Below are 27,051 nucleotides of genomic sequence, written 5' to 3'. Positions count from 1 at the left end.
GCCCCTTCCAAAACATGTACCTATATAAGCAGTGGATGAGAAGCCACGATCCTTACGGTCGGGATCCGCAGAGATAGAGAATCCAGGTGGCTCTCCCGGGGGTCCAGCAGCCGCAGGGCAGCACCAGGCAGCTACTCTTTAACTCCCAGATTCCGAGATGCTTTGGGCCAACCAGGGCTCGGGGCTTCCGGGAGCTCAGCCAATCGCATCTCCGAACCGTCCTCGAACTGGCCAATCAGACCGCAACCGCGTAGGAAATTCGAATGGAAACTTCGCGCTTCACGCCCCCATAGTAACGAGGCCCCAGGATTCAAATGAACGCAACTTTATGGAGCGTCCCACGGCGGCAGAAACACAGCGCGAGGGGCGGAGCCTCCCTCTGGCGTAAGGAAACAACGTGCGTCCTGATTGCCCAGGAGAACAGGACACTCCCTCCAGTTCCGGGTCAAACCGTTCTCCTGCTTTCCTCCCCCCCCCCGCCTTGGCGGGCAGTCGCCATGGCTGGGAGTAATAGTGGGGCTGCCGCTGCGGCGGCCGCTGTGGCCAACCTGAATGCAGTGAGGGAGACCATGGACGGTGAGTCTCCCTCCCAGTCCCTTCCTCTTCTCTTCATTTCGTAGGCAGACTCGGAGGCCACAGAAAGGGGTTGGTTCTTTTGGAAGCCTAAGAATAACCTTCCTCGTCCTGGGCTGCTTCCCCCGACACCCCCGAATCGGTCGACGCCTCCCCTTCGAGAGGGTGCCTCTTTGGCGTCTACGTAGGTGGTCGCGCGCGCCGTCGCGTTTTATCTCGTCGGACTCGCGCGCCCGGGGTCGCTCGAGGTCCGTTATCCCACCCGGGATTGGAAGTGGGTGGGCCTCGGTGCCTTTCTATCTCTTCCCCGCCCCTCTCTGTGTGTTCGGCTGCGGATACGAATATGGGCAAGGGGGGTGCGTGTGTGTGTGTGTATGTAAGGGTGTGTGTGTGTACACGCATTGAGTGCGATGAGAATGAAAGGAACGAGAGTCATGAAATGAAAAGAAACACGTGACTGTTATAGGTGTGATGAATTTGAAGACCTGTGTGGCTGACTCCATAGAGATGTATGTAATGAAGTTGAAAGGGAAAAAAAAGTTACAAAGTAATGAAATCCATTATGCTCAGTTGGTTTAAGTATTGGCTATGAATGAAACATGCTGATTTCCACTCCACCGTTATCCTTGCTTATTTCCAGTATATCCGGAATATAGCTTGTGTGTATGTAGTTTGTATGGTGTGCATAGTATCTCGAGATCTCATTAGACTCATCTCCTTGAAAGCCATTTTTAGTATCCTTAGCATGTGGTGCAATGTGTCGAAAATAGTAGATGACTAATAAATGTTATTGACTCTACTTGATTGACTTTATTTGACCTGCTTTATTCCTATTGGTCCTTTCTTCTGTACTTATCACTTAGGTTTTTTTTAACAGGTAAGTACGGACTACTTGTGCTTTTAAAAGAAATAGGCACTCACAGAAATCTACCATCCTTTCATTCTTTCAGCTTGTGGATCTGACTCTTGTAATTTATAATCACACTTATACTCACTGCCTTCACTTTTTCTCAATTCTTTAATTCTCTAAATCTAAGAGTCTTATCACCGAACTGACAGTTATTTTCAAAATTAATGGTGATATCTTAAATGCCAAAACCAATGGCCTTTTCCTATCCACATCTATCTTAATCTCTTTAGAGTATTCAGAGCACCTTAGGCTAGAATATAGAGAATTTTGATATAAATCACCATCACTAAGTGCTGATAACATGAGCACATCAGTAAGGCTTGGATGTGAAGACACAGAGAAGCATTATAGCCTTTGGTTAAACCTGATCCCCTGCTTTGTATTTAGAGTCATTCTGTTAGACATAAAAATGCTTCCAGAACTTTTTTTATTTAATGAATGTGTAGGACCTCAGCGGAACTGGAATTTTTTAAATAGGGGCCAGTTCACTGTCCCTCAGATTGTGGGAGCACCGGACTATAGTAAAAACAAAACCTCACACTCTGACTCCGCCCCTCAGCCCATTTGCCATAACCTGGCCACCGCATAAATGTCCTCAGTGGGCCACAGTTTGAGAACCCCTGGTATAGGTAATGTATAAAACTGACACTTTATACGATAAACATATTTACATTTCAGTTAATTATACTTTCAAGGATACAATACAGTTAAGTGTTAAATATGAGATAGTGTGTGAAGTTCCTTTAAAGTAGCTACCTGTTTACTGACACATGAATAAAAAGTTATTTTGTGTTTTTATTCAAATTTTATTCTAAACTATGATTTAGAGATGAGAAAGGCACCTTTTATGCCTAACATAATCACGTTTTATTACTTTAAAAATGTACTTTTAACAAGTTTGATTTTGTGGCTTTATGCAATACTAGGTTAAAAGAATGCATGAAAAAATATTTTAAATACCTTTTTTCTTACTTGATTATTTCACCTAAAAGATAAAAAGCTCTCTTATCTCTAATAAGGGATAATGAATTAATTTTAATTAATTTTAGTGAGGAAACTAACCCCCCTATCCTAAGAAGAAGGGTTTAACACCACTGATGTTGGGGCCACTTATATACTTGGAAAGGATTGGCCTGCAATCATTCTTAGATCTTGAGATAGTTCTTACAGGACTATATAGTCCTGGCTTCCTTGGGAACAGCCATTGCTTCCATTTTGGGGGAAGTGGGGGGTGTCTTGGAACCAGAGTTCTTTGCTGGACACTAGAGTATACTATTTGTGCGAGATAAAGAATAGGTTTTATGAACATGTGATGGAAGACCATGGGAAATAAGGGAAATTGAAGTCCTCAGTGAATACCTGATGCTTCTCTAAGTGATGCACTTTGCCAGAGGTTGATACCATTCTGAGCTCAAAGGATAGTCTGTTTGCTGGGCCTTATTAGCTCAGGGAAATAGGATATCCCCAAAATATTTTGACACTATTGAATTGATTTGGGGCTCCTGGGGGAATATTAATTGTTGCTTAGTACTATCTGACTCTTATGTGACAAAATTTTATTTGCAGGGATACTGGAATCGTTTGCCATTTCCTTCTGTGCATTCCCATTTTACAGCTGAGACATTGTAGTTTCTGCAGTATGTGTCTGAAGCTAGATTTGAACTCAAATCTTTTTTTTCTTTTCTTTTTTTTTTTTTTTTGACTGAGGCAATTTAGTGACTTGCCCAGGGTCACCCAGCTAGGGGGTTTAAGTGCCTGAGGCCAGATTTAAACTTAGGTGCTCCAGATTTCAGGGCTAGTACTCTATCCACTGTGCTATCTAGCTACCTCCAAACTGAAAATTTTTTTTTTTAATTATAGCTTTTTATTTACAAAACACATGCATGGGTAATTTTTTCAACATTAACCCTTGCAAAATCTTTCATTCCAAATTTTCCCCTCCTTCCCCCCACCCCCTCCCCTAGATGGCAGGTAGTCTAATACATGTTAAATATGTTAAAATATATGTTAAATGCACTATATGTATACATCTTACTGCACAAGAAAAATTGGCTCTAGAAGAAAAAGAAAAACCTGAGAAGGAAAACAAAAATGCAAGCAAACAATAATAGAAAGAGTAAAAATGCTATGTTGTGATCCATATTCAGTTCCCATAGTCCTCTCTTTGGGTGTAAATGGGTCTCTTCATCATTGAACAATTGGAATTGGTTTGAATCATCTCATTGTTGAAGAGAGCTACATCCATCAGGATTGATCATCCTATAGTCTTCTTGTTGCTGTGTACAATGGTCGTCTGGTTCTGCTCATTTCACTTAGCATCAGTTCATCTCTCCAGGACTTTCTGAAATCATCTTGTTGGTCATTTCTTACAGAACAATAATATTCCTTAACATTTGTATACCATAACTTATTCAGCCATTTTCCATCTGATGGGCATCCACTCAGTTTTCAATTTCTTGCAACTACAAAAAGAGCTGCCACAAACATTTTTGCACATGTGGGTCCCTTTCCCTCCTTTAAGATCTCTTTGGGATATAAGCCCAGTAGAAACACTGTTGGGTCAAAGGGTATGTACAGTTCGATAGCTTTTTGAGCATAGTTCCAAATTGCTCTCCAGAATGAGTGTATCCATTCACAATTTCACCAACAATGTATCAGTGTTCCAGTTATCCCACATCCTCTCCAACATTCAGCATTATCTTTTCCTGTCATCCTAGCCGATCTGAGAGGTGTGTAGTGGTATCATCACTTTTCTCATCAATAGTGATTTGGAGCACCTTTTCACATTACTAGAAATAGCTTCAATTTCATATCCTTTGACCATTTATCTCTTGGAGAATGGCTTGATTTCTTACAAATTTGAGTCAATTCTCTATATATTTTGGAAATGAGGCCTTTATCAGAACCTTTGATTGTAAAAATGTTTCCCAGTTTATTGCTTCCTTTCTATCATGTCTGCATTAGTTTTGTTTGTACAAAAATTTTTTAACTTAATATATAATCAAATTTTTTTTTTTTTTTTTTTTTTGATTAATAATGATCTCTAGTTCTTTGGTCACAATATCCTTCCTTCACAGGTCTGAGAGGTAAACTATCCAATGTTCTTCTAATTTATTTATAATATCATTATTTATGTTTAGATCATGAACCCATTTTGAGCTTATCTTCATATATGGTGGTAAGTGTGGGTCAGTGCCTAGTTTCTGCCAGATTATTTTCCAATTTTCCCAGCAATTTTTGTCAAATAGTGAGTTCTTATCCCAAAAGCTGGAGTCTTTGAGTTGGTCAAACACTAGATTGCTATAGTTATTGACTATTTTGCCCTGTGATCCTAACCTATTCCACTGATCAATTAGTCTTATTTTGTAGCTAGTACCAAATGGTTTTGATGACCTCTGCTTTATAATATAGTTTTAGATCTGGTACAGCTAGGCCACCTTAACTTATTTATTCATTCATTCATTCGTTTGTTCGTTCATTTATTTATTTGTTTGTTTATTTTATTTTTTTCATTAGTTCCCTTGAAATTCTTCACTTTTTGTTCTTCCAGATGTATTTTGTTATTTTTTCTAGATCAGTAAAATAGTTTCTTGGGTGTTTGATTGGTATAGACTCATCTTTTTGACTCTAATTTATGTGCTCTATTGACTGCACTACCTAGCTGCTTGTAAGAGAATATAGGGAAGAGAAATTCAAAGAAATTAATTAAAAGGACACCTTCCAGGTTAGAAAGTTACCCAGATCTGTTACAAGCACCTTAGAGCTGCTGACAAAGTCAGAGTACCTGGGATTAAATCCTGACCTTGTTGCTTAGTTTTTTATGTAGCTTGGGAAGTCATTTAATCTCTTAGATCTCGGTTTTATCATTTGAAAAACTGGAGAAGGATGAGTAGACTAGATGGCCTTTAAAGTCCTTTTCCATCATTAAATCTATGACCTTAAGTATGTTAAATCCCAGACTCTTGATACCAGTCATAGCTTATCAGGACTCCTCAAATATCCCTCTATTAATGGTGCAATTGGTATATGTAAAATTACAGAACTTTAGGTCTAGGAGGAATTTCATTGGTCAGGCATTTCCAGCCCTTTGTTTATAATGATTGAATTTTTGGCAATTTACTATTCCTTAGCGATGTGTTTGTTCTAGGTGAAGCTGCTTTGTTTTAGTATGGAACAAAAAATACATTAAGCAAAATTGTGCTAATTTATGCATTGCATTATTTTATTTAATTCTCAGCCCAATCCTCTGAGGTGTTATTATTTTCCCATTTTACAGATAAAAAAATAAATGATCAGCGAGGTTAAATGATTTGCCCAGTTAATGGCTAGAGTAGAATTTGAATATGGGTTTTATTAACTCTCAGGTTCAACACATTCCACTGCTTCATGATGCCTTTCATAGTCAACAGTTCAAAATTATGGATGGACAGAAAATCCCTTACAGAGTATATTTGGAGAAGCAATTGGTAACTTCTATAGTACTTTACCCTAGGCTGTTGTCTTATATTTCATTTTCTTAATAATAAACACTCTTTCCTTAAACAATTCTGTATTTCATTGAAATTACATACACCCTTCTTAAAATTGAATTTAAATGAGATATGTCCTCATTTTTAGGTTTTTCTCCTTAGCACCTAAAAGGTCTGAATAGTTAAGCTTTCCTTTGGAAGATCAAGAAATTATCTGATCGTAATCAGTATTCTTGTTTTTCATATTAAAGGTTTTATAGGACATTCTTTTAAAGGTACTACACGTGTCCAGTTCTAGATCACAAAGAGTATAAATATCCACGTATTCATCTGAGCTAACGCCAGGGTTTGGTTTGCACTGTGATGTGGACTAAATGGAAGATATACTACTGATGAAGCAGTCATCACAACAAGTCATGTTAAGACTTTACTTAGATCTTCTTCCCAGAATAGTGGAATTATAAGAAAAACTTAGCTTAAGTCAAAATAAACTATGTATAGCATTAATTCTTTAGGTTTTCCAGTGATAGAATCCTTCAGTTTAAATAAAACTTTGGCAGAATATTTGTAGTAAAATCCTCTAAAATTGTAATGCTATTAAATAACATGTCATTAAAAACAAATTTAGGATATTTCAGGATCTTACATCACATCTTATTTACATCAGTATAGAGAACATAAGAAACTGTATAATCTACCAGTGTGGTAATCCAGAGTAAAAAGAAAATCATCTTAATTTGGCAAATTTATTTTCAATGATGTTATATTCACAAATGCCATTTTTAATAATCTGTTGTAAAAAAATATTTAAAGGATTTGAAGTTAAGCTAACTGGCCTCTCATTCAGGGATGCTTTTCTCTTTCCTCTTTTTTGAAGGGCAAGAATCAGGTCATTTGCCCTTCTCCAATCTGTAGTACTAATTATATTCTCCTTTATCTTTAAAATATCATTGACTCTTGTTCAGCAATTTTACCTTCTATTACCTTAGGTTCCAGTACATGAGAATCAGGTGGTTTGAAATCAATAGGGGTAAATTATCTCCTTACTTTCTTGAGTACCAACTCTATTAGCTATTGCTGGTTCTAGGTTCTCCCATTTAAAGGGAAACTTTGGTCGGTTTTCATTTTCCATTCTAAGGAGTGCTTCTATCTTTTCTTTATTCTGTCAGTCAATAAGTGTAAAGTCTGGGCTAGCTCCCTGAAGGACTCAGAATCACCCAGAGTCAGGATAAGCAAAAGTCCTTGCCTCACGTTGGGCACCAAAATGTAATGTTCTCTTGTCTCTAAATTATTATCGTTCTCTGTGAGGAGGTTTCTTGGGGAGCTTCTGAGGCAGCCTTCATTTCAGTTCAGTTCAATAATCCCAAAATGCAGCCAGGAGTTAAAGTACAAATGCTATATTGCGTCCTTCAAAGTCTTGAATCTTTTCTTGGGGTCTGGCTAGCTTTAGTAGAGACATATCTTTCTTTGGTTCCCTGATGAGCTCTTGTCAGAGTGTCTCCAGCCTCTTGTCTTCCCCAATGTCTCCAGCCAACATGAAGGTAGCTGTGGGAATGAAATCTTGACTCTGCCTTCAAAAGTGGGATTGTGGGCTTCTGCTGTGCTTGCCCCTGAGAGTTTCTTGTTTATATGGTGCACACTGAGTATACACCAATCATTTCATCACTAGGAAACCATTATTTGTTGTAGGATTAAATCAATGCTAAATTAAATTTAATCATTGTCTCCTCAATTCCACTCAATACCTTGTTTCAAGTTCTGGCCCTTAACATCTCCTTGTAGGATCAAATCAATTGTCTTTATTCATTCCAGTGACTTAGTACCTTGTAAAAATCCTTTAAAAATAAGCATTTATTAAATGTCTACATTGTGCCAGACATTGCTCAGAGTGAGGGATACAAAAAGAGATAGCACATAGTCTCTACCCTCAAAAAGCTTATTGTCATAATTCTTTTTTCATTATAGCTTATAGGGTCAGATTGGGAAGAAGAAAGCAAACTGGTATTGTTGTCCTTGGCTTCTCTACCTCTCCTCAGTTTTTTGAACTTTTGGATTCCTAACAATGTTTAGTAGTACTATGCTATGCCTTTGTATTTATGCTTTATTATCTGTTTTTGCTTTTATGTTCTGTTCATTTTTTTTCCACATTTAAATTGTTTGATATCTCTGTATAGCCACATTTATTTTCCTCAAGCACTTCATTTCTCTTCCTTATTGAAATTGTTTTGATTTTGCTCTTTCTGTTCCACACATACCTTCAAATAATTCTGTTCAAGACTACAGATCCAAGTAGTCCAATAGTTGAGTCTTTGCAGGTCTTATGCTAAAGTAGATCACGCAAAAAAATTGGAGTCCTTTTAATATCACTCATCATGAATAGGTCATAAAGGAAAAATGCAAGATTTGGTAGAATTTCTTTGTTTTCAGTGCCTTCAATTATAGTCTTAGGTGTCAAAGACTTTTTAATCTAGCTTTGAAGAAAAGGACTTAGTCTTGTTGGCCTTAAATACAAATTAAAAAACAAAAAACTAAGAACCCTTCAGAATAAAAGGGGTACACATTCTTTTAGTCCAAATTGTAAAAAAAGACAAAAAAAAAAACTTTTGAGGAAAAGAAATTTTATTCTCTCTTAGATACTTGCATTATAAACTAAGTATAAATGGTTTCTAGTAATCACATGAATTAAAGGGGGAAAATGAATTGTTTATTATTTATGATTGTACATTATTAACATACTTCTTTTAGCATATATAAAAGTCATTGGGTTCATAAGAAGATTTAACTGAGTGAAATGACATACACATATAAAATTATAGGAATGTAGATTCCAACCTAGAATAATGTTATGAAGGCAATGGTAGTTTTTTTTGTTTTTGTTTTTTTGTTTTTTTTAATAAAATGAGAAAATTAATGTCAGAATTGTTGCCAATACAGAATTAATAGTCATTTGAATTTTTGTTTTATTAATTTAATTTTGCTAGGCATAGTCTAAACAATGGGCTAAGAATTAGGCAAACTGGGCCCCTAAATGATTAAGTGAAATACATCACTAACTCACAGTATTGCCCCATTTGTCAGATGCAATTAATATCATTATCATCTTGTCTACCCATCTCAAATTACTATTATGATTTTTAAAAATAAAACAATAGATATGAATGCATTTGGAAAAGTTAGGAGTATTATCTGTGTTACTAATAAATTCCAGTCTTAATTCCCATATCTCTTAGGAAATTATAGTCTTGTCACAATATCTGGATTAAAAGACACCACCTACATAAGATAAGAATTCTGAATCTAACTTTTAAAAAGCTTTTGTATATGTGTTTCAGTTCTGCTTGAGATTTCAAGAATATTGAATACTGGCTTGGATATGGAAACACTCTCTATTTGTGTACGTCTTTGTGAGCAAGGAATAAACCCAGAGGCCTTATCCTCTGTCATTAAAGAACTTCGCAAGGCTACAGAAGCATTAAAGGTGAGGAAGACCATTAACTTTTGCTTCCATGCAAGAGGTTCTTTGACTTTTTCTTTTCCCCCAAATTTTTATGAATGGTAAAATTAGGTTATTAGGAGAATAGTTTGGGTAATAGCTAAACAAATTATGATATATAAGTATAATAGAATATTACTACATAGCAGGAATCTACAAATATGAAGAATTTAGAGAACTAGGAGAAGACTTATGAACTGATGGAGAATGGAGTAAGTAGAATCAAACTGTATATACAATGATTGCAACAATGTTAAAAAGTCGCAAATTTGACGTTATGTAATAATGACCAGACTTGGTACTGAAGATTTTATGTAACTTCCTCACTTTTTTCAGTTGGGATAATATTTGTTTGGAATATTATACAAATTTTCAGATAAATTAGTTGTGTTGGTTTTACTGAATTACTTTGTTTCTCCTTTTTTTCTTAAAAGGGTTCACTCCTGACAAGTTAATATATAGTCAAAAATGAAAGTGTAAAAACATGATTGCCGAATGAAAATAAGATTTTTTTAAAAATCATTAAAAGAATTCTCCAAGTCCAGGAGAATACAAGAACCCTATTCCCACAAACCTCTTTGCAGGTACTATTTCTTCAGTATTCGTGAAGAAATATCCTTTTTTCCTTATCAAGGCCAGCATGTATCCTTAATTCCATCTTTTCTTGTTTTTTCCAGGAGATTGTCCTCCACTAGTATATCCACTTTATCTTCAGTTACTCTCTATTTAATGAGTCTTCTGCTACCTGCAAATTTATCAATGTCTCCTCTATACTTAAACGCTGATAGATTCTACCATCCCCACTAGTCATCCCATAGCTCTCTTTAGCGAAACTTGAAAAAATATGTTTCCTCCTCTTTTTTTCTTCTCTTTGCAATCTGGTTCCTGACTTCTAACTAAAACTATTCTCTTTAAAGTTACTGATGATCTTAATTGCCAAAGTTATTGACCTTTTCAAAATACTCATTCTTGAATTGTCTGCAACATTTGACACCATTAATTACTCTTTTTATGTATACTTTCTTAATTTTTCTTGATATGGCTTTCTCCTAGTTCACCTAATTATTTTATCTTCCCAGTCTCTTTTGCTGATTTTGCTTTTTATGAGCCTTCTTTTTTCCCTTTATGCTCCCTAAGAGATCTCAGCAGCTTCCATGGATTTAATTATTATCTCTATAGATCTCTATATGTAGTCTTAGTCTTTCTTTTCAGCTATAATGCCACATTACCCACTATCTCTTTATATATCTGAAACTCAGTACTTCTCATCTTTTTTTCCTCCAAATTCCCCACTTTGGATTTCTCTGTTACTATCAGGCACTACCATCCTCCTACTCAATCAGCAAGTATTTATCAAGTTCCTACTATGAACCAGATAACTAGTAGTCAATGTGGCTATAACGACAATGAATGTTATTCCTTACTTAAAAGAAAGGGCAACTCAGTGGCACAATGATAAAGTACTTAGCCTGGAATGTGGAAGACTTAATTTCCCAGTTCAAATATGGCCTTAGATACTTCATAACTTTGTGACCCTGAGCAAGTCACCATATTTGCCTCAACGTCCTAAGTTGTAAAATGGGCTAGAGAAAGAAACTGCAAACCACTCCAATATCTTTGCCAAGAAAGGGGTCATGAAAAAAAGACTGAACAAGAAGAGCTTATAAAAAACTTACATTTTAATGAGTGAGGCAATAAGAACATTTAAATTTATTTTTAAATTTTTTTTATTTTTATAATTATAATTTTTTGACAGTACATATGCATGAGTAATTTTTTTTTTATAACATTATCCCTTGTATTCATTTTTCCAGAATTTCCCCTCCTTCCCTCTACTCCCTCCCCTAAATGACAGGCAATCCCATACATTTTACATGTGTTACATTATAACCCAGATACAATATATGTGTGTAAATCCAATTTTCTTGTTGCACATTAGGTATTGGATTCCGAAGGTATAAGTAACCTGGGTAAAAAGACAGTAGTGCTAATAGTTTACATTCAATTCCCAGTGTTCCTTCTCTGGGTGTAGTTGTTTCTGTCCATCATTGATCAACTGGAAGTGAGTTGGATCTTCTTTATGTTGAAGATAACCACTTGCATCAGAGTACATCTTCATACAGCATTGTTGTTGAAGTATATAGTGATCTTCTGGTTCTGCTCATTTCACTCAGCATCAGTTCATGTAAGTCTCTCCAAACCTCTCTGTATTCATCCTGCTGGTCATTTCTTACAGAGCAATAATATTACATAACCTTCATATATCATAATTTACCCAACCATTCTCCAATTAATGGACGTCCATTCATTTTCCAGTTTCTAGCCACTACGAATAGAGCTGCCACAAACATTTTGGCACATACAGGTCCCTTTCCCCTCTTTAGTATTTCTTTGGGATATAAGCCCAGTAGTAGCAATGCTGGATCAAAGGGGATGCACAATTTGATAACTTTTTGGGCATAGTTCTAAATTGCTCTCCAAAATGGCCAGATTCTTTCACAACTCCACCAACAATGTATTAGTGTCCCAGTTTTCCCACATCCCTTCCAACATTCATTATTTGTTCCTGCCATCTTAGCCAATCTGACAGGTGTGTAGTGGTATCTCAGAGTTGTCTTAATTTGCATTTCTCTGATCAGTAGTGATTTGGAACACTCTTTCATATGAGTGGATATAATTTCAATATCATCATCTGAGAATTGTCTGTTCATATCCTTTGACCATTTATCAATTGGAGAATGGTTTGATTTCTTATAAATTAGGGTCAGTTCTCTATATATTTTGGAATGAGACCTTTATCAGAACCTTTAACTGTAAAAATATTTTCCCAATTTGTTACTTCCCTTCTAATCTTTTTTGCATTAGTATTGTTTGTACAGAAACTTTTTAGTTTGATGTAATCAAAATCTTCTATTTTGTGATCAATAATGATCTCTAGTTCTCCTCTGGTCATAAATTCCTTCCTCCTCCACAGGTCTGAGAGGTAGACTATCCTCTGTTCCTCTAATCTATTTATGATCTCATTCTTTATGCCCAAATCAAGGACCCATTTTGATCTTATCTTGGTATATGGTGTTAAGTGTGGGTCCATATCTAATTTGTGCCATAAGAACACTTAAATTTAAAGAAAATTATTACAAAATAGTTTGAAAAGAATAGCACTAGGAACTAAAATAATTAGTTGAAGATGGTACTGTGTCCACAATCATGTTGTCATTCTCAACTCTTCAGTCTTAACTACATCTCCAATCCATTGCCAAAATTTTGTTTTACCATCATAATGTTTCTCATCCCCTTCTCTTCACTTCCACAGCTTTCACTTAAGATGCTCATTGATTCTTGCCTGAATTATTGCAATAGCCCTCAGGTTGATTTCCCAGCCTCAAATCTCTTATTACTCCCAATTTGCTCAGATTCAAATATAAACTCCTTTGTTTAAACTCCTGTGTAAAACTTAACTTGGACTTTTCCTACATTTCCATTTTTCTTACATGATACTTTCGTCTGCAAACTGCATTTTTAATAGCTCTGGTCTGCTTGCATTTCCTTGAATACAATATTCCATCTCCTCTCTGTGCTTTTGTGTTGGTGTCTCCTCCTTTACCCTTTCTTTTCCCCTTCTCTGCACCACCTCCCCTCAATTTCTGGAGTTTTTTCTTTAACATTTCCTCATAATTTCCTTAGCTTCACATCTCAACTCAGAACTCACCTTTGACAGGAGACCTTTCCCTTTTCCACCTTCATGCTCATTTCCCCTAGCCAGTTGCTAGTTATTTCCCCTCTAATATTACCTCCCACCAATTCTGTATATATCTCAAACACACCTTTTTTTTATATCTTATCTCTCTCTTGATAATGTAAATGCCTTAAGAATAGAAAGTTCTTACTTTTCTTTTATCCCCAATAGAATGTTTGACACATATTAAGTGCTTTAAAATATGATTTTTATATTATAATGATTTATTCTGCCCACAGCAAGTTGTATGTTAATGAATAATTCTCAGATGTTTCCAGTTTGAGCGTCTATCATTGAGTGATCTTGCTCTTTTTTCCACATCCCTTTGCTAGTTATTCAGTTAGTATTAAGTTGATTAAGAAAATGCATGATGGCAAGAAGTTAGGAATCCAGTAATAGAAACCTCTACTAGTAAATGTCATTATCTTCTCTGCAACTTATAATTCTACAGAGTTACCTAAAAATGTTTAGTGACTTTCTGGGATTAAACATCCAGTATTTGTTGAAAGTAGGATTTAAAACCCAGGTCTTCCTGGTTCTGAAGCCAACATTCTGTATGCCATATTGCCTCTCACATGTACTCAGAGATATTTTAAAATGAATTCATGTTTTACTAATCACTGTTGTAATACATATACACATTGATATATGTATACATGTATGTACACACATGCACATACCTATACACATATATGCATATACATATACACACATATATGAGAGATATACTCAAATAATACTGCTTATTGCATATATAGATTCTTAGACTGCTTCTACAGAGATCTGTATCCACGGATTAGAAAGTGCGGCGTTGATTCTTTTTCTGTTGATTTCTTTTGCTAAATTTCTTTGTTTTTCCCCACAATTGAATCTCAGTCCATGGCTATCTCCTTCTCAGTGATAAAAGACTGTGTATTCAAAGCTTTCAGACACTCATAAATTACTGGAATTGGAAGAACTTTTGAAGGCTATTTTACCAAGAACTTTGTTTATAGATGAGAAAATTTCATCCTAAGGAAATAAATTGGTTTGCCTAATGTCAAAAACCTTGGTTTATTTCCACAGTTGAGTAGAATTATCTCACCTTGAATCTCTTAAAGTTCCTGAGTCTTTTAAAGAGAATTCTCCTTTCTCTATCCTCATTTTCATTTTGATTTTGAATAAAAGAATTCTAATTATGGTAGTGAAGAATAAATAAGTGCCCTCACATCTTGAATCCTGGTGTCTCCCCTTATGACCAGAGGAAAAAAATTTAAATTAAAATCACTCTATAGTTCTTCATCATGGTTTGCTAGCATGAAACTCCGTAATTTGTGGTTTTTCCATTTGGTTTTCCTCTTAGGGTCAAAGAAATTTAGAGCCCAAATACCACCTAATAAAAAACCTCTCATCCTTATTTTATAAATGAGGGAAATATTTTAGTCCCAACAATAATTTCAGTCCCTAATAATCATATTTATATAGTGCTTTAGGTTTTACAAAGCCCTTTGGATATATCACTCATTTGATCAGTAAGCACACCCAGGAGACTTCAATAAATTTCATTGAGGTGAGGGTGTTTTATCTTTTTTTTTTTTTTTCCTTTATATACCCAGCACTTAGTACAATTCCTGACATATAGTATGTGCTTAATCATTACTTGTTGATTACTTGAAAGGTTCACAGACTTATTCAAGTCTCTGAAGTTGGGGTCCTCTGATTCCAATTATCTATTATCTTTATTGGTTTTATATCTTTCTGTTTGAAGAGAATATTTCCCTTTTCCCTTCTTCTGTCTCTCTGCCTCCCTCCCCCCACTTTTTTAGATCCTGGTTACTAGTCTCACAACCTGTCTATATGGTAACTCGTTTAAAAAAAACCCAAAACATTTTCTAGTTAACAAAATTCTTACCTTTACTAAAATAAGTTTTAAAATCAATTTAATCATTTTAAAATCCAGATTTAATGGGGTTTTTAAACAGAGAAATAGTGGTTTCTCTGTAGTTTGCAAAATCGTAATCAAGTTATGTCAGTTTTGAAAAATGGCATTAAACACTAATAAAATAGTATTTTTAATTACTCTTCCTTTCAGTTAACATAGAAGGATATTATCATATTCCAGAATAGCCTAGAAAGAATTCTTTGACTCTTACTCTATTCTCTGCTTTCTTTGCAGTTCTACATGAGAATCTAGCTATTATATTGATTTAAGAAAGAAAGTAAAACTGAGCTGGAGTTTAGTAATGGTTAGAAAGTATGCACAGAATCTGTCTAGGCCCTATTTGCAAACTGGCCTAGTTTTCATTATGAAAGGACTATAAGAATAGGGGCTGGACCTGTGATGTCATTAATCTAGACTAGTGTTCCCCAAAGTGTGGTACGCATACCCCCAGGGGTACGGGAAGAGTTTGGTGGGGGTATGCACTGCACCGTGCTTGAGTTGCGCCTAATATTACGTCCTCATGAGTCAAGACAAGACAATCTTGTGAGGAGTGAGATGGTCCAGTGTGACACAACATGAAGATGTACTTTGTTACAGAGACAACTTACTTCGTTAATTTTAATAGTGGCTTCTCCAGGTGCCTGTGTGTTTTTAGCTTTTGTGCGATTTTTCTTATAAGAAAGGTTTGTTATGTGCTTTAGTAAGTCCCACTGAATTTGATTATTTATATATAGAAGGATGAAATTGTTTGTGCTGAGATAACAGATCGTAATAATTTGGTTCCCTGGTTGTTAATTTTAATCCGAGATGTGGCTCCACATCCAATAGTCTGTTCCTTTTTTTCAACTTCACATAAATATGAAGCTGGAAAAGGCAAGATATATTTCAGAACTTTTTCTGTTAAAACAGGATACACATATTGCATTGTAACCCGTATAACCCGTATGATGTTAAGTACACTCCTTATATTTATTATTCAGTAATCTGTCTAAAGCCAATTGCAACAAACCTTCTGGCATGGATTTATATTTTATTATGAATAATTTTATTTTTCATTTATTATTATTTTATGTATGTACCAAAAAAAAAAAAAAAAAAGAAGAAATATATTTTGATTCTTTTTAAAATACATCCTTTTTTTTTTTTTGACGAGGGGTACTCAGCATTAGGAAAATTGTAGAAGGGGTAAACACATGTGTCAAAAGTTTAGGAAACACTGATCTAGACAATGCCTGAGTGAGGAAACTTCAGTGGAGGTCAACAGGTATTTTGCGGCTTGTGGAGTTGGCGTTTTATAGAGTAGGGCTTCTTAAACTTTCTACTTGTGACACCTTTTTGCCCAAGAAATTTTTATATGATCCTAGGTATATAGTTATATTAAGTATATAAATCAACAATAAATCATAATTTCACAATCCCATATGGGGTCTTGAACCATAGTTTTTAAGAAGCTGGGGTCTAGAACACTCAGAGGGTAAGTAACAATCTGAATTTGTCAGAGGAGGGACCTGAACCAAGGTCTTCCTGACTTCTAGGCCAGAGCTTTACATAGTACTTTATACTGCCTTTTATAAAATACACATGCATGCGCACACAGGATTATTATAATTTTGTGTTAATGTTCAACATAGCCTTGCCCCTTCGTCCTATTTTCACCCATTGTTCATCCCTTCCCCCCCATGATGGATTTCTTCCATACATCTTACAAATCGTCAAATCTCATCCTCTTCTTTACCTACTTTTTTCTTTTAAATATGACAAATCCATACAAAGTAGGTTTCTGCTTGGTTATGCATTTCATTCTACCAAATCCCAATGATGTACTAGGTCAGATATGCTTCCCTGCATTAGCATTATACTATCTTTAGTCTTTGTTGGAAATCCAAAAGTAGGCTTGGTATGATTCAGCCTAGTCTGATATTTCATGTTTGGAATTAGAATCAGATGAAATGTTTGTAGCAAGAAGTGTGCCTGTATTTTTGACATACAGCTTTCCATAAATTAAAAAACAAGGAACTTTGTACAATACACTTATAAGTTTATATTTGCATTAGTAACATTTTTTTTTCCTTGCTTGTTCCCAAAATGTTGGGCATTTGAGTTTTAACACAGGTTTCTTTTTTGAATTTTTCCCCATGATCACAAACTTCTAGGTCTTTTAACCACTTTCTGTTGTATGTTTCTCTATCTTGGTAGATGTATATTGGCATTTTTCCCTCATCCCCTTTCTCTTCTTTTAAAAGCCTTTCTTTAAATAATAGATTTGCAAAATACTGAACAAATATGTTCTTACTAACTCTTAAGGATATTCCTTCCCTACTGAGGAATTATGATCTAGAAATTTAGATGCTATTTGAAGCAGGCTTGTCATGTTTCAGGCTAGTCTGGTACTTTGTGCTTGGAATTAGAATTGATGAAATGCTTCTATCAAAGATGTCCCAGTAAATGTTTAGCAAGCACCTCTCCACAAATTAAAAAAAAAAAAAAATTGCATACAGCACATTTTCAAAGTTAATTTGCATTATTAACATTTTCTCCATTATGTCATTAAATCTAGACTATAAACCAAAGAGTAAATTATGCCTTTGATTTACCTATTTCTGAGATATAAATGTACACACTAGAACTTTGTAACATTGAAATTTTAATTTTAAGCCTGTAAACCAATACAAGCTGGGTCCAATACATCCCTGCTTGTAACCCATCTAACAGTTAATATTTACTTAACCACAGTATGAAAGGATACTCAGCAAAGATACTTTATTGACAGCAAACAAAAAGCTTCTTTGATCATGCTGATTTAACAGTCAAGCCTAACAGTCCTGCTTCTTCATGGTATATAGCTCATGTAATTAGGTTTCTAGGGAAGCTCCTGACCCAATTAAGTCTTGGTGAGTTTAGCACCTTTTAAGGGAAAATTAACCTAGTCTGCTTGGGGTATTGTTGCTTCTGTAATAGCATTCATTCTCATTTATTAATTTAATCAATTATTCTTTTTCTCTTCTGTATCTTTTTCTTTTAGTGAGTCACAGGATAAAACTATGGCCTGTGCATTTTGAATGGCCTTCAGTTTTCTTGCCTAAGATTCTTGTAACGGTTTCCAACTTCTTTCTGATAATAACATTTGTATTTGAATGACCATAATTGGGTAGTAGTTATGTGATTGGAATGGAAGATTCTCTATTATGTCTTGATAATGTGATCCAGCAAGACAAAGCCATTCTGTAAAGTACCAGCAATACAGAGATTAAAATGAAACTGCCTCTGCCTTCAAAGAACTTTTAGTCTATAAAGGGAAGGAACAGGTGCTCATATAAATATATACAAAATAATTACAAGATGAGTAAAAGAAAACATTATCAATTGAGAAACTCAAGAAAGGCTTCAAAAAAGGGAGTTGTATTTGAGCTGTTCTTTGGGGGGGGAGAACAACCTAGATTTCAAGAGCCAGAGGAAAGGAAGGATAAGCAAACTTCCCTATATTTTTTAATCAGGACAACCAGTAGCTAACTTCATACCCAAAAGCAGACAGTCACCAACCATCATTACTGTTTTTTTTTCCTTTTGATCCTTATTACATTCTGAAACCTGAAAAACATCTGTGAATTTGAGCATCTGTGCTTCTTCCTCTTCATAAAGAACCTCTGATTTGTTTCTTTTTGTTTTTTTTGACTCTTGGTGTTTAGTAGATCTTTTCTTTATTTGACTTTTTTAAGTCTCTGACTTCCAGACACATGTGGTTTCTCTTTTGCATAATGGGTTTATTTTTTAAAAAATCTTTTCCCGTTCTCTCCACTCCCACATTAAAGCTTTGCTTCTTTTTGTCCTTGATAACCTTGAATGTAGATAGGTATTTCTTAAGCTCCTTCATCTTTTTTTTCATAGTAGCAATCACTCAACATTTTTATCATTCTTCAATATTCTTGTTCTTTTACTTTTTTACTTCAGTTAAAATTGTTCTTTCTCTTCCTTCTGCTTTGCAATGACATCACTTTTATGGTTTTGGTCAGGTAATGACAAAGTTGATGAAAATGAAGAATCATTGAAAGTTAATCCAAGCGAGTAAATCAAAATTTTTTCATAGTAATAACTTTAATTATATTATTTAACATTGCAATCTGTTAACTGCAGTTACAAGAAATGATCGTTTTGAATTGTCAAAATTATCTTTAAAATATCTCTTGGTTTCATTGTAATGAATCTAATTTTCTCTTTGTAGGCTGCTGAAAGTATGACAAGTTGATTTTGTGGAGAGAGCTCTTGATGAGGATCAAGATCTGGAAGATTTGAAGAATACATACTGGAATGAAATTACTTTTTACAGCAATGTAAAATTAACAAACCATAGCTTTATACATAGTAGAAAGTAGCTTATTGAGATATAATCAGATAGCTGTTTAGTTCACATCTTTATTTTTTTTAAACAGTCCTAAAAGTTTACAAATAATACGCTATTATTTATATATTCTTTATTTATTGCTTTGAAAGTTTTAATTTTACAATCTGTCAAATGTTGCACATTCGCTGAGCCTTGTTGAAATCATAGTGGAACTATCAATACTGATGTAGTAGTTATGACTTGTTGACATTTCCATTATAAACTCTAATTTTGAATTATTTATGTCTAACAACTTTATGGTTTTACTTTTCACTGGGCTAGAAGTTGGCAGAATTTCAGATATCCTCAAAGAGTTTGTCAGTTTTTATTTAAATTCATTGTATATGTCAGTTTTGTTTTGTATAAGAGCATGTTAATTTCTTATGGTCTCTACTATTGTAACTAACAGACTTAGTTTTTTAAACACAATTTAGCTGACAATGAATAATGTGAACTAGATCACTTTTTTTATTAGAAATAAATTTTTGGAAACAGCTCTTACTTGCTGTTTGATCATCTAGAGCTAATAAGAGTATTTTAGTTATGTTTTGCCTTTTAAGTTTTATACTATTATTCAAAGACCTCAGTAATAATGTATTTTATGATAAAGTAATGACGAACATGCAAAATCTCTTTCAATTAGTAAAAATAATTTGATTGCTGAATAAGAAATTATCAAACAAAAATCTTTTCCTTTGTATGAAAATTCTTTTAAAGTTTAAATTTAACTTTTCTTTTAAAGAAATAAGAGAAAAAAATTTTCAAATCATTATGAGAAAAAAAGATTTCACATCGTTATACAAAGACCAATAGGCCAAATATCAAGAATTGTTAGACTGTGCCTTCTTAAAAAACACTTTTGTGATATTATTTTATCCTGATAGTTATGTTTCTGAGTGGTTCAGTAAAGAGGGATTTTCTATAAAGGACAGAATATAGAAATAAAGAACTAGTGTTAGTGATTTTCTCAATATCATTACTTACTTTTATGATGTGTTAATGTGCTTTTTTAAAAAGACCTACTCTCTTCCACTATTTTCAAAACATAAGCAAAACTTTGTTTTCATCTCTTTCAAACAAATGTAGAATTCACTGGAAAATTTCTTGTATATAGGAGGAATAAGTAGTAGCCAAATCTGTTCTATAGTTTCTGTAATTGTCCAGAAGATGGAAGGAGGGAGTTGAAGGAAAACAGAGAGTAATAACTTGTAATATCAAGAACATAAAAACTGCGTATTAATGTTTTTAGATTCCTAACAACGTCTACAGAAAATGAACTCTTTTGGACTGCTCTTAAATAAAACAAATGATGTATCTTGCTCTTAAAAATGAAAAGCAATTTAGTGCATTCAATCTTAATTTTTTTTCTTTTAATGTAAGGGCCTGAATTCAGTTTATAAATTTATAATGTCATAAATTAAGTTATATGGGAAATGCAGGAAAAAAATATAGAAAGAGGTCTATGTTTACAAAGGGCTTCCTGAATGTGTTATATTTCTGAAATGTAAATCTATTTTTTTAATGCATATTCATAATCTTTCAGAGGACATTAAAGAAAATGAAATAGACAATAACTGTAAAATTACAGTCTTATGCATGTTATCACTGACAATAAAACCAATTGAATAGTCTTCAAAGGTACTTTTGATTTGTTTCCCATGTATTATGTATTGGGAAAAAAAGCAACCATGTAAAGTATCATAGCTATTTTATGCTTATGTGTGAGTATTCCTAATATTTCTATTATATTTATGTACTTATTCATGATTTCCTTAATTCCATAGAAGTGCTGTGTCAATGTGTGTCTTTTTTTTAAATAAATTTTTATCAATATGTTCTGTTTATATGCCATCTGCCTTTCCCAATATATTCTTTTTTTCTTCTCCCTCTCAGAAAGCTAACCCTTATAACAAAGAATAAGCACAAAGAGGATGGTGGGGTGGGGAAGCAGTTCAGCAAAAATAACTCAAAATATCTGACATGAACAGTATTCCACATCCATAATAGTCCAACTGCAAAGAAGTTGGATGAGGTGACTTCTGATGACTTCTATCTTTGTGACTAAGCCTGGCCATTCTAATTTTGTACCATTTGCTTTTGATTATTTTCTGGTTATTATTTTTTCCTTTTCTATTATAATTGTATATAGTATGCTTTTTCCTGCTTGTTTCATTTTGTATCAGTTTATGTATTTTCCCATGCTTTTCTATATTCATCATTTCTTATAGTTTAGCAATACTCTTTTTCATAGGCCACAACTTATTTTGTCATTGAGGGACATCAGTTTTATTTTCAGTTCTTTGATACTAATGAAAAGTGCTACAAATAATTTGATTAGAAAAATCTACAAAATACTGATTTTTTTTAAAAAAAAATTTGTTCTGTTCTTAAATTTTAAAGTTATATGAGTTAACTTGCTTTTTTTCTTCATTTGTTTCAGGGTTTTTTTTTTAATTTTTTAAATTTTTTTTATTTTGCCTGTTTAGTGTAAATCAATACTGTTTCTGCAATTAACTTTGCTTAAACTTAGGCAACTATAGACTCTTCCCACTCCTGCTCCTGACTGCCCATCCTTTCCCTAGTTTCAAGGTTTAACTTTATTCATGTATTGCTTTCATTATATGTTTTTTATTATGTCCCTTACCTTTTCCCTTTCAGTCAAGTAGATAGTTAAAAATTTCCCTCTCTGAACTTCTTTTTTCTGGAATTTTTTCCCCTAACTTTCCTTTCCTTTGATATATCTGAAATTGTATTATTTGAATTTGTATTATTATACTGTGCACAATCTAATTTTGCCCTCTGCTTCTTTCATGATCTTTCCACACAAATTCCATCCCAGCTATGATGTGGAAGCTAGAAAATGCTCTCCCAGTGCTTCACTCCTCTCTAAAAAATACTCTAGGTGGACAGAGTGCTGAGGTTGGTGTCAGGAGACCCAAGTTCAAATCTAGCTTCAGAAACTTCCTAGCTGTGTGACCTCTTTTTGCCACTGGAAAAGTAAATGACAAACCATCCTGGTGATCAAAACAACTCCACAGATAGAAAGCTATAGGATCTTGAAGAATTGGACATGACTGAAGCAACTGATCAGCAAAATTAAAAGAAATTTTCTCAAATGCTTTTTTAGGCTCATTTATAGGGCATGACATATATATAATTAATTTTTCTTTCTTTGCAGGAACATCTCAAATACTTTTTTAGGCTCATTTGTAGAACATGTTTTGTATTGCTGCTTAAATCCCTTTGCTTTCAAGATAGACTAATTCCATTCCATCCTACAATTTATCTTGTTCAAATTGCCTTTTTTTAAAAATTGGTTTGGGTGTGCATGGTGGAAGCCAGATTATAAGAGCGTGACCCATGACTCCACAGTTAATGTAAATATCTTGAATTAATGTAGACAGTAAAAGAAGCACTTAATTATCTAATGGAAAAACTTACACATGACCATGGGCCATTCTTAACGCTATGCCTTCTTTGTTCTGTTTGTGTATAATACTTGACTTGGTCTGAGGCTAGTTATGGGGTTCTACCATCGCCTGTTGCTTCCTAGGTCTGGCCTATGAGTAAACTCCCCTAATTAACCTAAAAATGAACAAGTCTACATACATACAACTCATACTGGTGTGGACTGCTCTCCAATACTAAAGTGTTCTTTCAGAAGGTTGGCCGCCCTATAATTGGCATAATCAGTACAGAACAGGTCTTGCATCTTTACAAGGTGAGAGTAGGTTCTCTTCCCCTTCAGAATGAGAAGAGGACAAAAGGAATGCCAGAAGTGTAATGCCAGAGAAACTGAGACGAGAGAGATTAGACGGTTTTTAATATTTTATTTGGGTTTCTGAGAGGGAGAGAGAATCTTAGGGGCAGAGCAGAATCCATTCTGTCTTCGGAGTTTCCCCTGGAGTTCCCTTTGAGTTCCCTTCCCCCTTCTTCTGCAACCCCTTTTTATAGTCCCCCAGGTCACGTGTCTGAGAGTGCATGAGCTTGAGCATGATCAGCAAGAGCAAGGAGGCTTTCCCTCATTACTGAGACTTACTCAATGCCCTGTTTATCAGGCTCTGGCAGAATAAGCCTCTGAGTGCCTTTTATACTCTGCCCTTGAGACCTGCCCTTTACTCTAACATCTAATAATAGCCAGATGGGCTTCCTGACAGGGGAAAGAGTAAATCCATATCATTCCCCACTCTTTGATTTGCAAAGAAATCTTTCAAAAAGTTGGGGAAGGGGGTCGTCCCTAATCAGGATGAAGTTTAGGAGACATTGCTAAAATTGTTGAGACCATTTTCTAGGCCAAATCCAGAGATACTTGTTATAGTTAAGAAGTAGAGGAGCTGCATCCCATTTTTCTGTTGTAAAACTCCTGACTGCTGATTTATCTGCTTAACCACTGGGTCCTTATAAAAAGTTTTTCTGAGGTAATTTGTTAGCCTTTTTAAAAAATCCCTTCATTCAGTTTTCTTGCCCTTCTTTCCTTCCTGGTGTGTATACCCCTAAGGTTGAATTATAAAGCAGTCTCAGTTTAAAACTGATGAAATTTCATCAGCCAAAGTCCCTGCTCTGAAATATGGTCTAGTGGTACAGGCCTTGCTGTAGCTGAGTTTCCTTTAAACCTATCATAGACAAACAGGCTGCTTTGTCCTCCTACTCCCTATCTATCTTTTTAACTCTCCTTGTGTGTGGACTGCAATACTGTCTAGTGCTTTTTTGTAGAATTGTGGGAGGATAGGTCAGACTTTGTGCCCAACTTTTGGGAGTTCCTAATCTAGAGTTCAGTCCCAGTCAACACATTTTTATTTTCCCCTCCTTCTCCTATAGTTTAGCAAAGACAATGTCAGTTACTTTTTTAGGGATAGGAGGAGAGCATAGGATGTTGTGTTATTGTGGTGGTGCAGCCTGATTTTTTCTTAAAGCTTTTTATTTTCAATATATATATATTGAAAATTATCCATATACATACATATGGATAATTTTCAATATTCATCTTTACAAAACCGTGTATTTTAATTTTTCCCTTCCTTCCCACCACCTCTTCCCCTACATGGCAAGTATCCACTATATGTTAAACATGTGAAATTATTCTATACATATTTCTACAAATATGCTGCACAAGAAAAATCAGATCAAAAAGGAAAAAAATGAGAAAGAAAACAAAATGCAAGCAAACAATCAAAAATGAAAATACTATATTGTGATCCCTGCTCAGTTCCCACAGTCCTCTCTCTGGGTGCAGATGGCTCTGTTCATCACAAGACCATTGGAACTGGCCTGAATTATCTTATTGTTGGAGAGAGCCACATCTGTCAGAATTGATCATTGTATATAATCTTGCTGCTGCCGTGTACACTGATCTCCTGTTTTGCTCATTTCACTTAGCATCAGTTCATGTAAATCTCTCCAGGCATCTCTGAAATCATCCTATATACAGCCTGATTTCTCAGGCCCAAATAGGCCCAAAGCACAAGCCTGCAAGAAAGCTTGTTAGTTCTGTGTGGTTGGGTTATTAAGGCTTAATGATCGCTTTAAAGTTTGGTTTTCCAGTGTTATTTCATAACGATTTTACTTTGTCAGGGGTCTCTTATTTTTCCTGTGGTTCCAGTAGAATTACACACTTTAAAAAAAAAAATGATAGCTTTTTATTTTTTTTAATTTATGCAAATAGTTTTTCAACATTCACCCTTGCAAAACCTTGGGTTCCAAATTTTCCTCCCTGTCTCCCTCCCCACCACTCCCCTTTGCTAGATAGCAAGTAATCCAATATAGGTTAGACATGTGAAATTCTTCTAAACTATTTCCACATTCATCATGCAGTGCCAGAAAAATCAGATTAAAGGGGAAAAAATAAGAAAGAAAAAACCCACCAACAAAAAGGATGAAAATACTATGCTGCTGTCCACAGCAGTCTTCATAATTCTTCTCTGGACTTATAAGGATGGCTCTCTTCATCACAAATCTATTGGAATTGCCTTGAATAATCTCATTGTTGAAAAGAGCCCTATGTGACCCTGGTCTAGTCACTTAATCCCAACTGCCTCAGCAAAAACAAAGAAAAGAAAAGAGCCAAGTCCATCACAGTTGTATATCAGTTTAAAAAAGAAAAACAAAAAAAAAAAAAAAGGTTAAGAGAGTTATAGGAGACTGAAAGAAGTGATTAATTTCCCATCTTGCTGATCATGTGACCTAGACTAGACCTATCCATTTACATATTTTAGTATAATTCTAAGAAGAAATATTTTCTTCTGTTTAGCAAATATTGGAAGATAGAGATGCATGTATTATCTTCTAAGTTAATATTGTTCCAGTACAATATAAATGTGTCAATATTTGAAATACATTGTTTAATGTAAATACCTTCACTAAAATTTTAAAAATTTTATCCACTTCTAAACTTAAATAGGAAGATAAAATAAAACCATATCCTACAGTGCCCTTACCAGTAAGGGCAACATTAAAATTGTTTGGCCAGCAATAGACTTGTACTTATTCATCCAGACCCTCTTATTTCCTTAATGATCAATATATCTTTATGAGAATTGTCTTAAATACATAGTGTGTGGTCATTGAATCAAATAAGGCTTAGGCTGCATTATTAGAGGCATCCTATTCGTATAAAATGGGTACACAATCTATCAATTTATCAAGTGTTATTAAGCACCTACTATGTGCCACATACTATGGTACGGAGACAAATACATTAATAAAATTTTTGTGAATGAAACAATCTACTAATAGAGAAATTTTATTCTAATAGGGGAAAAACTAAGACATATAAGAATATAAAAAAATAAAAAACATAAGACATTAGCAAACGAAGGGATTGAGAAAGGCTTCATATGGAAGATTGTGCTTGAATTGTTCACTAAAGAAATGAGGGATTTTATGAAGTAGGAGAGATATAGATAGTAAATTCTAGGCATATGAGGTGAGTAATGGAAATTGTGGAAAAAATGAGATAGAATATCAAATATGAGAGTCAGAAATGACCAGTTTGGCAGGATTCCAAAATAGAGGACAGGAGTTAGGTCTAATGAGGCTGGAAAGATTGGGATCTGGTTGGTAAACTTTCAAAGTCAAGCAAAAGAGTTTATATTTGTTCTTAAAGACAATGTAGGGTCACTGGAGTTTGAGATAGGAAGTGACATGGTTAGATGAATGAGATGAGGGACAAAGTACTCTTTTAGCAGTGTGGATATAGTGAGAGCAATATCCCAACACCACATTCCTTATATCTCTCTCTACATTGCAAATTAGGCTAATTTTCCTTCAAAAGTATTGAAGTCATTCTTAAGGCTATAGTAGTTCCTGCAACTATAAAGGTCCAAATTATTAGCATCATTTCTTGATTGTTTGAATGAAAAATAGCCCTCAGGAACTTTGTATTCTCTGATGCTTGCATGGCAAACCAAAATGGGTCAGTCAGGGGAGCTTCGCTTAGCTGAATGAAGTTAGAATATCCTCAATATATGTTTTTTATTGAATATTCTTTTGTTAGAACTAATTCAATAGTTTGTTAACCATTGAATGACCCACAAGTATCTCATTTCATCTCAAAATTGAATGTAAATTAACAC

General features: G+C 34.6%; 2 protein-coding genes across 3 annotated transcripts in view; one reads left to right on the top strand and one right to left on the bottom strand.

The window, feature by feature from the left end:
* Positions 1–714, bottom strand: part of BORA (BORA aurora kinase A activator) — a 28,113-nt gene extending 27,399 nt beyond the window's left edge. For both annotated transcript variants that reach the window (XM_074299246.1, XM_074299247.1), the window contains exon 1: positions 21–714. The gene's annotated coding sequence lies outside the window, so the exon portion shown is untranslated. The remainder of the gene's footprint in view (positions 1–20) is intronic.
* Positions 432–21,329, top strand: MZT1 (mitotic spindle organizing protein 1). Its single transcript, XM_074299250.1, has 3 exons — positions 432–576; positions 9,285–9,430; positions 19,322–21,329. Exons 1-3 carry the CDS (start codon positions 498–500, stop codon positions 19,343–19,345), a joined length of 249 nt encoding a protein of 82 aa, XP_074155351.1. The 5' UTR covers positions 432–497; the 3' UTR covers positions 19,346–21,329.
* Positions 21,330–27,051: the final 5,722 nt, after the last annotated feature.

The sequence above is a fragment of the Sminthopsis crassicaudata genome, chromosome 3 (assembly GCF_048593235.1).
Source record: "Sminthopsis crassicaudata isolate SCR6 chromosome 3, ASM4859323v1, whole genome shotgun sequence".
Classification (NCBI taxonomy): Eukaryota; Metazoa; Chordata; class Mammalia; order Dasyuromorphia; family Dasyuridae; genus Sminthopsis; species Sminthopsis crassicaudata.
This window is presented reverse-complemented; position numbering and strand designations above follow the sequence as displayed.

Excerpts from the sequence above, each read along its gene's own strand:
- MZT1 (XM_074299250.1), top strand. The coding sequence starts at position 498 with ATGGCTGGGAGTAATAGTGGGGCTGCCGCTGCGGCGGCCGCTGTGGCC. Across the intron at positions 577-9,284 it reads AGTGAGGGAGACCATGGACG|TTCTGCTTGAGATTTCAAGA; the intron begins GTGAGTCTCCCT and ends TATGTGTTTCAG. Across the intron at positions 9,431-19,321 it reads AGGCTACAGAAGCATTAAAG|GCTGCTGAAAGTATGACAAG; the intron begins GTGAGGAAGACC and ends TTCTCTTTGTAG.